Source organism: Osmerus mordax, chromosome 1 (genome assembly GCF_038355195.1).
Source record: "Osmerus mordax isolate fOsmMor3 chromosome 1, fOsmMor3.pri, whole genome shotgun sequence".
Taxonomy (NCBI): domain Eukaryota; kingdom Metazoa; phylum Chordata; class Actinopteri; order Osmeriformes; family Osmeridae; genus Osmerus; species Osmerus mordax.
In genome coordinates this window covers 25,917,393-25,933,613 of record NC_090050.1, presented here as the reverse complement: position 1 = coordinate 25,933,613, position 16,221 = coordinate 25,917,393, and the positions used below count along the sequence as shown (strand labels likewise).

Sequence of the window (16,221 nt, the reverse complement as noted above, 5' to 3'; positions counted from 1 at the left end):
GGGTGTGTCTCTGTTGTGTCAGTGAATGGTAGCACATCATCCAGCCCTCCACACAGACTGAGACACCAGCAGAAAGACACTCCCCTTCCGCACACACAAACACAGTGACAAGCCCAGTTGCTATAGCAAACAGACAACTGTTTACAATTGTCTCCTGGCTTCACATGATCTAAACCTGTGTTGTGTCGCACACACACCCTACCTAACACAAACACAGACAAAGGCCAGTCTGTGCTGATCACCGGCTGCCTTCCACATAATGATCTCTCAGCCGATAACAGAGGCTGTGATGTTTCTGCACCAGTGTGGAAGATGACTCACACAACTCACCTCCAGCCAGGCTGAGGTGAACATTCCTCTTAGAGCAGGACACGACAACACAAACCCACCACCCTGACAAGACACACACAGACACACACAGACACACACAGACACACACAGACACACACAGACACACACAGACACACACAGACACACACAGACACACACACACACACACACACACACAGCCTCCTTCATAATCCTGCCTCTTCACAATCCACTCCATACCTAACCCTGCAGTCAACCATGAAGAGGGATTAAACAACCACATTCCTCCATGAACGTGACTATCTCTCCTCATGCTTGGCGTACATCCATGAACAGCTCTATTGAAAGGCCACAGCCATGTAGGACAAGTAAACTTCCTCTGTGGTATCATGCATCAATATTGTGCATGTTTGCTTGAAGGATATTTCAGAATAACCTCAGTCTGTCCTCGAACTTCCTGTCTCCAGCAGAGCCGTGTCCAGCTCTGTCTGCCTCAGTCCTTGAGACTTGGGTCTCTGTGAGGAGACCATGCTCCTCTCTGTCCTGGAGACTTGTGTCTCTGTGAGGAGCCCATGCTCCTCTCTGTCCTGGAGACTTGGGTCTCTGTGAGGAGACCATCCTTCTCTCTATCCTGGAGACTTGGGTCTCTGTGAGGAGACCATCCTCCTCTCTATCCTGGAGACTTGGGTCTCTGTGAGGAGACCATCCTCCTCTCTATCCTGGAGACTTGGGTCTCTGTGAGGAGACCATCCTTCTCTCTGCTCGCTGGGTGTGAATGACAAGACAGGGGGAGGCCAAACAAGAGCTTCAGAATAGAGGAGGCTATTAACTAGTCATGCCTGTAGTCAATATACAATGACACTAGCTTGTATCATCACGAACAGCACAGACAACACACAAACACATGAATGGAAGTACACACAAAAGGATGAATATACACACAATCTCACATACCCAACCACACACACAATCTCACATACCCAACCATGCTAATGAAGAGGCTAAAACAGTCCAGTCTGCAGGAAAGAAAGGTTGAACAAATATATATTTCAAAAAGTAAGCAAATCCTGATATTAGTATTGGGAAGCAGAGTCCCTCTTGGTTAGTGGTCTATAGTTACGTGTATGTTTCGTTGTTACGTATGTTTGTTGCTTGTATTATATGTTGCTTGTATTATATGGTACAGTGTATGTTTGTAAATTAACACATGCTAATTCTATGTTTTGTGATGTATTTGTACAGTTCGTCTGTGTGTTTCATTCACGAAAAGGAATAAATCCATCAGTAATAAGAACCGGAGTTGTATGTTTCCTGGAGTGAGTGATACTCGTGAAGGAAGGAAATCACAAAGACTATCAAATGGAAATGAGACATGTCTATAGATGATCCAGTAAACCCACTCTTCTCAAGCATCATGGTACGGACCACTCAAGGGCCTGGGATTATACCATGTTGTGAATGACAGTAATCTATTAACAACTCAAACCAGCCTCACCTCCTGAGAAACATGTCAACATTCAAGACTAGATCCATTTCAAGGCTCATTATTGGCCTGTAATATCTTAGGTAAACCTGCCTCCATAGCTCTATGATGGACCAAGCCAGCCCATAAAGTTGTGAAGAACAGAAAAGTGTGAGAGGGTTCTTTGCAGAGGAACCCGATGTGAGCACGGGGAGAACATGCAAACCCCTCGCTGCCATGGAGACACCCCACCTGAGCACCAGCCCTCTGTACCTTCTCTCTGTGAGGCCACAGTGCCTGAGCACCAGCCCTCTGTACCTTCTCTCTGTGAGGCCACAGTGCCAGGCACAGCATCGCCCTCATAGTCTGAACTACAGACACACGCCACCGACACACGCCGCTACAGACACCAGTGCTACAGACACACGCCAGTACAGACACCAGTGCTACAGACACACGCCGATACAGACACACGCCACTACAGACACACGCCACTACAGACACACGCCACTACAGACACTGGAAACTACAGACACATCGTTACAGACACACACCACTACAGACACACAACACCACAGACACACACCACTACAGACACACACCACTACAGACACACACAACTACCGACACATCACTACAGACACATCACTACAGACACACGCCACTACAGACACACAACACTACAGACACACGCCACTACAGACACACGCCACCACAACAGAAGAGACATCAGTTCATCCTCCTCCCCTTTGACAGAGACCCAACCTTGTGATGAAAACCCGGTTCACCTCCTATTCCCTCCCCCGGCACCAATAACTCCACATCTCCTATTACCCAGAATGCCTTTGAATTTCTGGAATGTTCTTATGCTTCCGACATGAAAGATTTCTCCCCTGGTGTTCACGGCAGGAGACATTCGTCACAGCCAGAAATATGCCCCCGCAACGGAAGCCAAATATTGTTGCAAATTGGAAGGGCTGGAAATCCTGTTTTTGTGACACTATGAACAACAAAGGTTCAGATGGTTAACAGTTAGTCAATAGGTTGCTGATTAAAATTTTTATTATACAATGAACTAGAGAGCCAATCATGTAACAACACATGCTCAACCTGAGAAAAAGAGAAAGAAAGAGTGAAGGAGAAAAATCCAGACGGTTGCCATGGCAGCTCAAGCAACAGGTCACCAGGGCAACGTCAGTGTTGATACCTGCCAGTGATGAATAAAGAGATTGGGCCACCCTGTTGCATAGTTTCCAGGTGAGCCTACCGTTCTATCTACCAGACAGGCCATGAGGTCCTATAGAGACTGGTATGGTCCTATCGTCCCCTGTTAAGATCTGGGACCAACAGAGGCTGGGCATTGTTTAAAAAATGACGTGACTCAGAACACAACAGTCACTGAAGAACAGAATGAGAGATGCAGCAAAAAGAGTTGAACATCCCTTTCTGTTCTTAATATTTATGGTTATGAGGGGAATTCGACAGGAGAGAGGAAATGAATACTATCGTCTTTCTGGCTCATCCTCATCCTGAACCATGCATCCCCTGCCTGCATGCATCCCCTGCCTCCATGCATCCCCTGCCTCCATGCATCTCCTGCCTCCATGCATCTCCTGCCTCCATGCATCCCCTGCCTCCATGCATCCCCTGCCTGCATGCATCCCCTGCCTCCATGCATCCCCTGCCTCCATGCATCTCCTGCCTCCATGCATCTCCTGCCTCCATGCATCCCCTGCCTCCATGCATCCCCTGCCTGCATGCATCCCCTGCCTCCATGCATCCCCTGCCTCCATGCATCTCCTGCCTCCATGCATCCCCTGCCTCCATGCATCCCCTGCCTCCATGCATCCCCTGCCTCCATGCATCTCCTGCCTCCATGCATCCCCTGCCTCCATGGATCCCCTGCCTCCATGCATCCCCTGCCTCCATGCATCCCCTGCCTCCATGCATCTCCTGCCTCCATGGATCCCCTGCCTCCATGCATCCCCTGCCTCCATGGATCCCCTGCCTCCATGCATCCCCTGCCTCCATGCATCCCCTGCCTCCATGCATCCCCTGCCTCCATGCATCTCCTGCCTCCATGCATCCCCTGCCTCACTCCCATGTGGTGTTGGTTAGCAAGACTGCGTGTCTAAGACAGAGGTTCCATAGAAAGGTCACCACCTCACATCTCCTCCTCGAAGAAGTAAGAAGTGGTTCTTCTCCAGTAACAATCAGAAACAAAACAGATACACTACTATGCCAAGTACATAGTCAAAGGAATAAATACCAGGGTTGTCCTTTTTAAAGAATAAAAGAGTAAAAAAATACCAGATTTGATGCAGCAGAATCAGGCCAGACGTGAACCTGGAACAGAATCCACCAGAGCAGATCAGCCGAGTCTGTCCCCACACGGAGGGCGTGGGTGAACTAGAACTGAAACCTGTACCTTCAAACCAAAGACAACTCTTTCATAGAGTCGCTATTTTGGTTGGTGTGTCATGTTTCCATGGATTAGATAAGACCCATGTCTGTTTGGGTTGCAGCTTAACTCCTACTCAGAGACAGCACTGCTGTTTAAACATGCATCAGGCTGGAGGACTGGGCCGGAAACTTGTGTTGGATCCACTGACCTGCAAATATGCCAACAGGAAAATAATAATAATCTGAGCCAATCAACATTCCTGTCCCGAGAATGAGAGCAGGTCACCTGAGCTAAACATGAGCTACAACCAACCCTGCTGGAGAGCAGGTCACCTGAGCTGCACACCTCACACAGGTCTGGTGTACAACCTTCCAAAACGGTGTCATCTCTTCACCCTCTATGAGGAACGAGTGAAACTCAATGACAGAGAGGTTGTGTTGACACAGAGTCCAGTTCAGCTGTACAGTGGAGCAGCTCTGGACAGTGTTGTGTTGACACAGAGTCCAGTTCAGCTGTACAGTGGAGCAGCTCTGGACAGTGTTGTGTTGACACAGAGTCCAGTTCAGCTGTACAGTGGAGCAGCTCTGGACAGTGTTGTGTTGACACAGAGTCCAGTTCAGCTGTACAGTGGAGCAGCTCTGGACAGTGTTGTGTTGACACAGAGTCCAGTTCAGCTGTACAGTGGAGCAGCTCTGGACAGTGTTGTGTTGACACAGAGTCCAGTTCAGCTGTACAGTGGAGCAGCTCTGGGCAGTGTTGTGTTGACACAGAGTCCAGTTCAGCTGTACAGTGGAGCAGCTCTGGGCAGTGTTGTGTTGACACAGAGTCCAGTTCAGCGGTACAGTGGAGCAGCTCTGGACAGTGTTGTGTTGACACAGAGTCCAGTTCAGCTGTACAGTGGAGCAGCTCTGGGCAGTGTTGTGTTGACACAGAGTCCAGTTCAGCTGTACAGTGGAGCAGCTCTGGACAGTGTTGTGTTGACACAGAGTCCAGTTCAGCTGTACAGTGGAGCAGCTCTGGACAGTGTTGTGTTGACACAGAGTCCAGTTCAGCTGTACAGTGGAGCAGCTCTGGGCAGTGTTGTGTTGACACAGAGTCCAGTTCAGCTGTACAGTGGAGCAGCTCTGGACAGTGTTGTGTTGACACAGAGTCCAGTTCAGCTGTACAGTGGAGCAGCTCTGGACAGTGTTGTGTTGACACAGAGTCCAGTTCAGCTGTACAGTGGAGCAGCTCTGGGCAGTGTTGTGTTGACACAGAGTCCAGTTCAGCTGTACAGTGGAGCAGCTCTGGGCAGTGTTGTGTTGACACAGAGTCCAGTTCAGCTGTACAGTGGAGCAGCTCTGGGCAGTGTTGTGTTGACACAGAGTCCAGTTCAGCTGTACAGTGGAGCAGCTCTGGACAGTGTTGTGTTGACACAGAGTCCAGTTCAGCTGTACAGTGGAGCAGCTCTGGGCAGGAGGCTGTGTTTAGGGTGTGGCAGCAGACAGTGTTGTGTTGACACAGAGTCCAGTTCAGCTGTACAGTGGAGCAGCTCTGGGCAGGAGGCTGTGTTTAGGGTGTGGCAGCTGACAGTGTTGTGTTGACACAGAGTCCAGTTCAGCTGTACAGTGGAGCAGCTCTGGGCAGGAGGCTGTGTTTAGGGTGTGGCAGCTGCAGGTGGCAGGACAACAGAGGGACTAATAGGGGAGAGAGATACAGAGGAGTGTCAGTGTGTTTCAACAAGGAAACCAGAGAGAAAAAGAAGTCTGTGTGCCACACGCAGGTCTGGGCCTGCAGAGAGAGGGGATGAGCGGTTAGAGCCACGGGCTACAGAGTTGCACGTGCAGGAGGAGAGACAGATACACACACACACAGGTTTGTTTTACCATCCTAGTGAGGACAAATTCACTCCAGTTCCAAAGCTTCCCTAACCCCTAACCCCAACCCTTAATGTAATTCGAACCATAAACCCCCCCAAAACCCCCTGGAAATAGCATTGAAGTTGTGGGACCCAAGAAAAGGGCCCCAAAAGGTACATTCTTTCTTAGTTGACCAAACAAGCCCACACACACACTCTCCCTCAACAGCATTGCACAACAGCCACACCAGACAGCAGCCTGCCGTCTTCTAGAACTCTCCCTCCGGCTGGAGGAAGACAAACCAGATCTCACTACGTAAGGAAAATGTCCACTTGCTCCACACAGACCGTAGCTCTGTGATACATGGGAGTGTGGATCCCTTCCAGACTGAGATTCCTATCACGGTTTGGGGTTTTCAAGTTGTTTTTCCTCATCTGCTACTTCCATTATTGTGTCAAGCCTTATGAAACACTCTAGCTCTCATCCCCTGTTTTAATGTGAATGTCCTGAGAGAGGCTGAGAGGCTGAGACAGAGAGGCTGAGGCAGAGAGGCTGAGGCAGAGAGGCTGAGAGGCTGAGGCAGAGAGGCTGAGGCAGAGAGGCTGAGGCAGAGAGGCTGAGGCAGAGAGGCTGAGAGGCTGAGAGGCTGAGACAGAGAGGCTGAGGCAGAGAGGCTGAGAGGCTGAGGCAGAGAGGCTGAGGCAGAGAGGCTGAGACAGAGAGGCTGAGAGGCTGAGGCAGAGAGGCTGAGGCAGAGAGGCTGAGGCAGAGAGGCTGAGGCAAAGAGGCTGCCGTAGAGGACGCAGGGAAGAAGGACAGAAACAAAGAGTTTCCCAGGAGGAGAGAAGAGAGTGAACTCTCCAGAGTTTCAGGTTAGAGATATTTTTGGAGGGTTAGGATTAGAGATCTGTTTGGAAGGTTAGAGATCTGTTTTAAAGGTAGGAGATATAGAGTAAGTAGCGAAGGGTTGTCAACCTTAATCTCTGGTGTTACTGAGTTGTTTGTGTCTGCATCCCTGATAACTCTACTACAATCATAATACACAACAATACTTTCTCAAAAGCTCATTATCACGAAATGTTTCTAAAATGTTTATGTTCCAAGGCAGATTACCAGCAACAGACATTTTAGGATTGTTTGAGTTTGTTCTTGTGAGTGTGTGTGTGAGAGTGTGAGTGTTTGTGTGAGAGTGTGTGTAGGATTGAGAGAGATGATACATAAATAACACGAAAATGTGAGAAAATGAATAAATGCCAAAAACGACAAAACCAGAGAACTGCAGTACTATAGTGTGCTCATAACTCCAAATAATACCATCATACTGCAACACAGACAGGAACTAACAAAATATACCTCAGTAGATCTCAAATCAACAACACCAGACACTATAACCATAGTAACCAGGCAATGTGTGACCTAGATCTTAGATGACCTTCGTTTATCAAGCTCCCCTGGTCATATCCCTGAAGGATGTTTGGTTCATGTTAGACGCTACCCTCCAGGGGCCAGAGAACTGGAGCTCTGCCCAGAATATGAGGCCCCTCCCTGAAGACAGAATCCACAACCCCAGCCTCCCTGCCACGGCTCTGGTGGTTTGACAAGGGCATCTCCAGATTGGCAGCCACTTGTCTTTGCACTGTCGTGTCCCTACAGTGTAGTAAGTGAACCGAGGGACTGCATCTAACATGCATCGCTTTCAGAAAATGGAATACGTCGGTAGACATGCAAATAGACACGGGGACAGCACGCCCCTTTCAGAGCGCTGTCCGACTATCCCAGGGAAGCCCTCAGCTAAAATAGTCTCATGATCGTGAATGAAGAAACTGAATTATCTTCTACAGTCTCAGAGAGAGAGGGAGAGAGAGAGAGAGAGGGAGGACCCATATGCGTTATGTCTGATTGTTGCCTCTAGAAAAGAAAATCTTCGAATTCAACATGTATATTATAAATACATTGTCAGGATGTTTATAAGGAATTCTTATCCCATATCATCTCCCACATCATCTCTGTGTACGATTGCAATCTCCTTTCTCCCCGTCACCTTACATAGAGTGATTCATTCAACTGGTTCTGAGGGCGCATTGTACAGGCAGTTACAGAACAAGGTGACAGACAGCAATCCTCAAATGAAACGGCACGAGTAACAATCTTTCAACGATCGCTTTCTTTCATCAAAGCAATGTTAATATGTATCGATAATAAGTCAACGTGATTTATTGGAAACCAATGTCAATATGTCCGCATTGCCGTCCATCGGTGAACGACAATATTGTAATAGTGTTATTGCACGAAAGAATCGATGAAATATATTCTGACTGGAATGATATTACTCGTTCCAGAATTGCGCACAGCTGTACATGGCATAAGCATTCTTACCTGAATCGAGGTGAATCTTTAATACATTCCTCAAAATCCACCGTCATTTTTGCGTTTATTGTATGTTTTTGTTGTACTATTCCTTCAATCTGTAAATTACATTGCCCGGCGCTTCTGTCGCGTGAAATATAAATACAGTGTCTGCTATTCCCTGTCGCGCGGCAGCTTCTTGCCCGGTAACGTTGACACTGTGTCACCGTATTCAGTCTCTCACTGCATGTCAAATGACCGGTCAAACGAGCACTGCCACAGCTGGAGAAGGACTAGGGGGCGTGGTTACACTGGTGAGACGACACACCCCTCTGCCAATCATCATGACGACATCATAGAGGGACGAACTTCTTTGACGGATAAAGGAACAGTAAGCGTAAAACTCACTTAACATCCGTGTTATTCCCTAAATGCTTCAAATGTCTGTTGACACAATATTTTTCATAACATTCGTCGTAAATTATTTTGGTAAATGACCTTTTATGTAATTGGTATTTCATTATTTTTAATAATGTGTTGAACGCGATCCGACCCGCAAAGGCGACACAAGGACACATGCTCAGGGCTCTCAAATTTGAAGAAAATATTGTTTTGAGATTACCACCTGTCAACGTTTGGGTACTAAGATCCGGCAGACGGTGGTGGTCGATGTTTCTGATACGGGCCATTTAAATCTGTATAACTCGAGAGCTCTCAACTCGGCAGAAAACCTCGCTCAGTAGCCTATGCCTGCGGCTCAGCGGGACAAGTTATAGCCTATCTTACTTCTCAGCGTGAGAAATACAAAGTTTCGCGTGAGAGGGTGAGAAATGATTTAAAATGCGTGAGTCTCACGGCAAATGCGTGAGACTTGAGAGACCTTTGGCTGTAGTTTAATGTATTGGCCACCCGTCGCAGATGTAGTTTAAAGGACTGTAGTAGGCCTACAAATATGAGAGGTTCAGGTCATCTGTCTCGCTCTGTTTCTATAGCAGTGAATGCATTTTATGTTTTCAACTATGTCATGTCACGCACATCATAAGACTGCTGTGAAAGTTCATATCGGAAAGGCTCGGCTGGATTACAGGAAGACTGAGATCTAGAAATGAAAAATCAGTAATGATGAACACAGGTAGCACGCGCTACCTCATCTTTTTTCAATACATTGGAACTAAATACTGGTAAGAAGAACATTGTCATGCCTATGCAGTGTATATACATCTTCAGTGTATATGTCTATAAAGTATAGTTTCTAGTCACCATGATGTCTTGTACTGTGTTCACAGCGGAGTGGTGAGGTCACCTGCACACCATCAGATGTTCGGGGTCCAGAACCATCTGGAGGTGAGTCAGCCGGGAGGCGAGGCAGCAGGTAGTTGAGGCAGTAGGGAGGCGAGGCAGCAGGGAGGCGAGGCAGCAGGGAGGCGAGGCAGCAGGGAGGCGAGGCAGCAGGGAGGCGAGGCAGCAGGGAGGCGAGGCAGCCGGGGCAAGCCTGGTGTTGATGCACCAACACCAGCAGGCCCTTTTAACCAGTCTACTGATGTATTAGCTTATGTGTAGAGGCCTCATCAGTAGAGAGAGGCAGGGCCTCATCAGGAGAGAGAGTGGCAGGGCCTCATCAGGAGAGAGAGAGGCAGGGCCATCAAGAGAGCATGATAAATGTATAGTTGTTTATTGTTTTTAATATTTTATATTGATTGATTGAGCAAACGGTAACTGAGATTTAAAAAATACGTCAACAAATCACTTCTACAATAAACTGTTTTACCACCATCATGTAGTCCAGTCCAGTAATGACTTTGCACAGAGACTGCAAACGTGTCACGTGTCACTATTGAGAAATGGCAGACGTAGAAAGTTCCTTTCATGCAGCTTCGTAAGCGTGTGCATGTCTAGACTTGATAACGAGGCCTCGTCAAGACTCCAGTCATGTTGTTAGAACGTTTGGGTGTTGTCTCTTCCAAACCATGTGATTTATCTTCAGGAGGAACTAGTTTGGTATGAGCCTGGTGTTATCTGTGCTTCTCTGATCTCATGACTGTAAATATGGTACGCCTCCCCCAGATGTGGACCCAGAGGGCCTCATACTGCTCCTGTGACATCATCACAGCGACAGGAGTTGAGATTAGATAGTGGCAGATAAATCCACATTATTTTGTTATCTAATGTATGTATTTAATATATGGATTTCTCTCTTTCTCTCCCTCCTTCCCCAGGATGCAGTGAGGAAGCTTCGTCCGCTTAGCGACGTGTCTTTGACCATCTCCAGCCGAACAGACACGGGCGTCCACGCCCTCTCTAACTCCGCCCACTTTGACCTACAACGCAGAAACAACAAACCCCCATTCTCAGAGGACGTCCTAGTCGACGCCCTCAACTTTCACCTGAGGCAGGAGCCAATCAGGTATGGGCTTTGTTGTTAAGTGAGCGGGGCCATAGAGATGTTGTGGCAGTTGACTGAAGGATCTGTGACTAAATGACGTTGAGTTTGACATATGTACCATATTTTTTTTTTTTATAAAGCTGTGGTTTATACCCCGATTTAAATTTTTTCTTGTGGTGGTGCGGTTTATATTTCGATGCGGCTTATAGCATGTTTTTATAACAAAACAACAGTAGAAACACTTTTTTCATGAATGCTATTTAACCCTTTAAGGAGTAGCGTTGCACATATATAATCGTTCGAAAGCGGGTCTCACAGCATAACGTCGCATATGCGATTTCGAACATTCCACTCCATTCCATTCCATTCCGACTGCATTTGGAGTCTGCTTGGTGTGTGTGTGTGAGAAAGAGCGAGAGAGAGGGGTTGGGAATGTTTTGGATGGTGGCAGAATCCTGCTTTCTCTTTCACACACCGGGCCTGTGATAGGGATTATTACCAACTGCTGAGGGAAATCACCTGTGTGTGGGGAGGGGGGAGTAGAGGGGTGTGTCACCTGAACTCACAATACCTCAGTCAACACAACTGAGACAGAAATAAAAAGGACAAAAATGACTTTACACTAGAATTAAATATGAGCCATTATACCAGTTATTACATGTGGGCTGTTCTGCCACATGTCCCCTGTTGTGGGTCATGTTTTCTGAACAGGGTTAGATGTTCTCTGAACATTTCAGTGTAGGGAGGGCTGTCTGATCACATCCTGCTTGACGGTCAACGCAAGGCCTGGCTCTGCGAGGTGTCACACTCAATCTCCTCCCTGGGAAACCTAACCTACTTTCGCTATAGTCTACTGAGTACTGTATGCTGGCAATATATATATAATAACCTATTCTATTAATATTGAGAACAGACAGACTACAGGTCAGGAAGTCTTCAGCCTCCTAGGAAGCCGAGGGTGTTTTCTTCAAACCTGTTCTGCCCTTTGTTTCACTCGCTCTACGACCGCCTCCGAGGTCATAGCACGCCCTCCTGCTGTGGTTGGAGCCACAGGATCTTCAACTAAACAAGAAAAGAGTCGTTCCAAAAAAAGCTGTGTCAGAATCTCTCTCTGAAACATTTCTCAGGTGTGTTTTGAGGGCCGCTAGATATTCATGTGTGTTTCATGTTTCTGTGTTTCAGGGTCAGCTGTGCCTACCGTGTGCCTGAAGGGTTCCACGCACGTTTCCGCGCCACGTCACGGACGTACGTGTACCGGCTGGCTGCCGGCGTGACCCGGCCCTCACAGCTGCCCCTGGTTGACCTCAGGCTGTGCTGGGGCCTATGCAACACGTGAGTTACCTTGGCAACCAACGGCCCCTCCCCTAGCTGGGTCACAGTATGTGTTTGGTGTCTTTCTACAGAACCATGAGGAGATCCATCCTCTAACTGAGTTGTAGTCACCCCCCCATGAGAGCTCACCCCCCCCCCCACACACACACACACACACACAATTTCATGAGCCACACTGCCCTGCCTCTCTCTCCTGATGAGGCCCTGCCGTTCTCTCCTGATGAGGCCCTGCCTCTCTCTCTCTCTCTCCTGATGAGGCCCTGCCCCTCTCTCTCTCTTTCTTCTGATGAGGCCCTGCCCCTCTCTCTTCTGATGAGGCCCTGCCTCTCTCACTCTCCTGATTGTGTGTGTTTGTTTAAGGGAGCTGAACGTGGGGGCCATGCGTGAGGCTGCTTCCCTGCTGGTGGGGACCCATAACTTCAGCAGCTTCAGAGCGTTGAATTCTGAGACACCCTTCAAGGACCCTGTGAAGACCCTGGACCTGGCTCTCCTGGAGCCGGGAGAGGCGTTCGCTCACAGACACTTCCACAGGTAACACACCTCCACAGGTAACACACCTCCACAGGTAACACACCTCCACAGGTAACACACCTCCACACACCTCCACACACCTCCACAGGTAACACACCTCCACAGGTAACACACCTCCACAGGTAACACACCTCCACAGGTAACACACCTCCACACACCTCCACAGGTAACACACCTCCACAGGTAACACACCTCCACACACCGCCACAGGTAACACACCTCCACACACTTCCACAGGTAACACACCTACACACACCTCCACGGGTAACACACCTACACACACCTCCACACACTTCCCTATTCCCTTCACGTCTCTATTCTCACAGAGACAAAGAGATAACAACATTGACCCTCTTGTGGGGGACATTTTGGAGAGGTCAACTCTACTGTATGTTTACAGAACACAACATAAATGAGTAGGAATGTAGACTCTGATACTTAGTTAATTAACTAATAAAGTTAATATGCATGCAGGCTTTCAATCTCTTAGCCGGGATTGATTCTGTGCACTTCAGGGGGGGAAGAAAATAAAATGTTTAAATATACCATGCAAGGGTTTTAGAACAGGCTTAAACTCCCTTTCAGCCTTTACAGTAATTGTACATCTCTACCTCATGTGTGTGCGCGTGCCTGCCTGCCTGTGGGGGGGCAGATATAATCCAGAATGCTGCAGGAGTTCAAAGGGGAGGCGCATGATGTTGACAGGGTTACAGGGCCACGGGGTCTCTCCCCACTTTCATGATCATTTATTATTAACCATAAGAATATGGTCTACAATATGGCCATGACGTGGGGACGTGTGTACCCTGAATAACCCTAACCCCCCCCGGAGCACAAATCGGGGCGCCGCCCCCCAACCACAACACAGACACGACTTGGCGCGGTTGGCGCCCCCTGCTTAGCTTAGCTGCTATTCCCTTTAACCTCAAATCAGTTTGTGATTTGTTTGTGGAGCAGTAAAACAGATTTTTAGGATGAAAAAACTAATGTGTACCGCATACATTTTCAAACGGCTTCTCAATTTAAATTATTCCATCTCTAAACCAAACACGACTAGCATCCAAATGTCTGTTAACTGACTGTTTCAGCTCTTGGTTGGTGCAGTTGAAGTCTGCATGCATATTTCACGAGGGACACTATCATAAGGAACGGAAATAACATGAAGGAAAATCTACCTGTGAATTATTAAAACGTCAAAGTTGAACTGCTTTTTATATTGCGCTAGCAGAAGGGTCGTAGTGTTAGATGAGGTTAGGAGTTGTGTTGAAGCCTTCCGCAGGGAAACTAGAATTAGCTCCATGTCATTGTTGACGGTTCATTACGTTCCATGATTGAGCGTATGGAGCTTAGGGAGCTGGAAGCATCAGTCGTAGATCTACACCTGTACTGCTGGTCCTATACTCGTTGTTTATGATCATTGACCTATGCACTTTTTGTAAAGCTCTCTTTTGGAAGTCAATGTGGATAAAAGCGTCTGCTAAATGAATAAATGTAAACTTGCCTATCCTGCCAGTTTGAAATTACCAGTAAACCTGTTATGAAAACTAAGACCCAAACCTCTGCGAAAACATGAAAGTAAATTTGCATTGACCCAGTAGCCACAGTTGTCTCTCTTTCCGTCTAACTCCTAAATGCCCTCCATCCCTCCCACCTTTTTTTCAATGCACACAGTGAAAGAAAAGACAAGAACAGAGGAGCCTAAAACACAGTAGATTAAAGCAGAGTACAATAGAGTACAGTAGAGTCCTCAAGTACTCATCGATGATGCAAAAATGCTAATATTTTTTCAACCTTTCAAAACTGTTCAGGTTTTAGGATCGAGGTCAACAGTAGCTGATCTGTTACAGTGTGGGTTTGAAAGGGAAGAATGATGCCTTCCTCAGAGATGTATGTGTGTGTGTGTATATATATATATATTTTTTTTTTCTCATATCTTCCACTGTTTGGCATTCACTTCCTGGTTGTGTCCTTTCAGAGAGATCCAGTTCTGGGAGCTTACTTTCAAGAGTAGATCCTTTCTCTACAAACAGGTGCGTCTCAAGTGGCTTTCCTTCATTTTCACAAGATACCAAAAGGCCTTCCTATTAACGAACAAGTTTACAGTAGATGTTTAGCACCTCCTGCTGGCAAATATGGAACACTGACTGGTAAACATCAATGACATGTTGTGTTTGTACTTTTGCAAGCTCCCTAACCTGACCTCCTTATTGCCTCGCCTGTTTGCTGTTGTCCTGCAGGTGCGAAGGATGACTGGGGCTCTGGTGGCGGTCGGCCAGGGAAAGCTCTCCGTCTCTCAGCTAGAGAAACTACTGGAGGCCCAAGACTCCCTGGCCTACCCCCAGAACCTGACCGCGCCCCCCCAGGGCCTGTTTCTGACTCAGGTGGAGTACCAGCAACAAGGTGAGATGCTGCAGCTGAGCTCCAGGGTTCTGATCGCCCCGGCAGCTCACTAGATAAGTATGTGTGCCATGTAGGCTGAGACCTTACCGCATGGCCTGGGTTCCAGCTGTGAGGCCTTACAGCACGGCCTGGGTTCCAGCTGTGAGGCCTTACCGCACGGCCTGGGTTCCAGCTGTGAGGCCTTACAGCACGGCCTGGGTTCCAGCTGTGAGGCCTTACCGCACGGCCTGGGTTCCAGCTGTGAGGCCTTACAGCACGGCCTGGGTTCCAGCTGTGAGGCCTTACCGCACGGCCTGGGTTCCAGCTGTGAGGCCTTACAGCACGGCCTGGGTTCCAGCTGTGAGGCCTTACAGCACGGCCTGGGTTCCAGCTGTGAGGCCTTACCGCACGGCCTGGGTTCCAGCTGTGAGGCCTTACCGCACGGCCTGGGTTCCAGCTGTGAGGCCTTACCGCACGGCCTGGGTTCCAGCTGTGAGGCCTTACCGCACGGCCTGGGTTCCAGCTGTGAGGCCTTACAGCACGGCCTGGGTTCCAGCTGTGAGGCCTTACCGCACGGCCTGGGTTCCAGCTGTGAGGCCTTACCGCACGGCCTGGGTTCCAGCTGTGAGGCCTTACAGCACGGCCTGGGTTCCAGCTGTGAGGCCTTACCGCACGGCCTGGGTTCCAGCTGTGAGGCCTTACCGCACGGCCTGGGTTCCAGCTGTGAGGCCTTACAGCACGGCCTGGGTTCCAGCTGTGATGCCTTACCGCACGGCCTGGGTTCCAGCTGTGAGGCCTTACCGCACGGCCTGGGTTCCAGCTGTGAGGCCTTACCGCACGGCCATGTTGCCTTTTGCTGCATGTCTTCCACTCTCTCCTTTCCTGTCACTTCACTTAATTTCCTAACCCAAAAGAAAATAATCAAAATAAAGGCATATAAAGCAGGAAATATTGCTAAAAATGCATCTTCAAAAGACAGGGAGGGATGCATATGACTGTAGCTCATAATGTGTTGTGATGATGGAAGATTGTGTTCCTGTTTCAGATCTCCAGCCCTGTGGGGAGACATCAGGACAGAGTTCACCTACTTTAGATGTTTTCTAGGCCCATTCATGTCCGTCGTGATGCAATTTATTCTTTCAAAATATACAAATAAATATTTGTATGTATGTTTATGTAACAATATGCCAATATTAATGTATTTGTATCAAGCTGTTATAAACGTACTGAATCTCAA

At 48.2% G+C, this 16,221-nt stretch overlaps 2 protein-coding genes across 3 annotated transcripts in view; one reads left to right on the top strand and one right to left on the bottom strand.

Annotated features, from left to right (window-relative positions):
- Positions 1 to 8,716, bottom strand: part of LOC136949568 (arf-GAP with coiled-coil, ANK repeat and PH domain-containing protein 3-like) — a 46,759-nt gene extending 38,043 nt beyond the window's left edge. For both annotated transcript variants that reach the window (XM_067243917.1, XM_067243926.1), the window contains exon 1: positions 8,390 to 8,716. In XM_067243917.1, coding sequence (XP_067100018.1) covers positions 8,390 to 8,436 — 47 coding nt within the window. In that variant the 5' untranslated portion in view covers positions 8,437 to 8,716. The remainder of the gene's footprint in view (positions 1 to 8,389) is intronic.
- On the top strand, positions 8,709 to 16,215 carry pusl1 (pseudouridine synthase like 1). Its single transcript, XM_067243951.1, has 9 exons — positions 8,709 to 8,750; positions 9,403 to 9,540; positions 9,646 to 9,703; positions 10,576 to 10,763; positions 11,925 to 12,074; positions 12,435 to 12,605; positions 14,581 to 14,635; positions 14,843 to 15,005; positions 16,030 to 16,215. The coding sequence occupies exons 2-9, from the start codon at positions 9,479 to 9,481 to the stop codon at positions 16,086 to 16,088; spliced, it is 906 nt and encodes a 301-aa protein (XP_067100052.1). The 5' UTR covers positions 8,709 to 8,750; positions 9,403 to 9,478; the 3' UTR covers positions 16,089 to 16,215.
- The last annotated feature ends 6 nt before the right edge of the window (positions 16,216 to 16,221 follow it).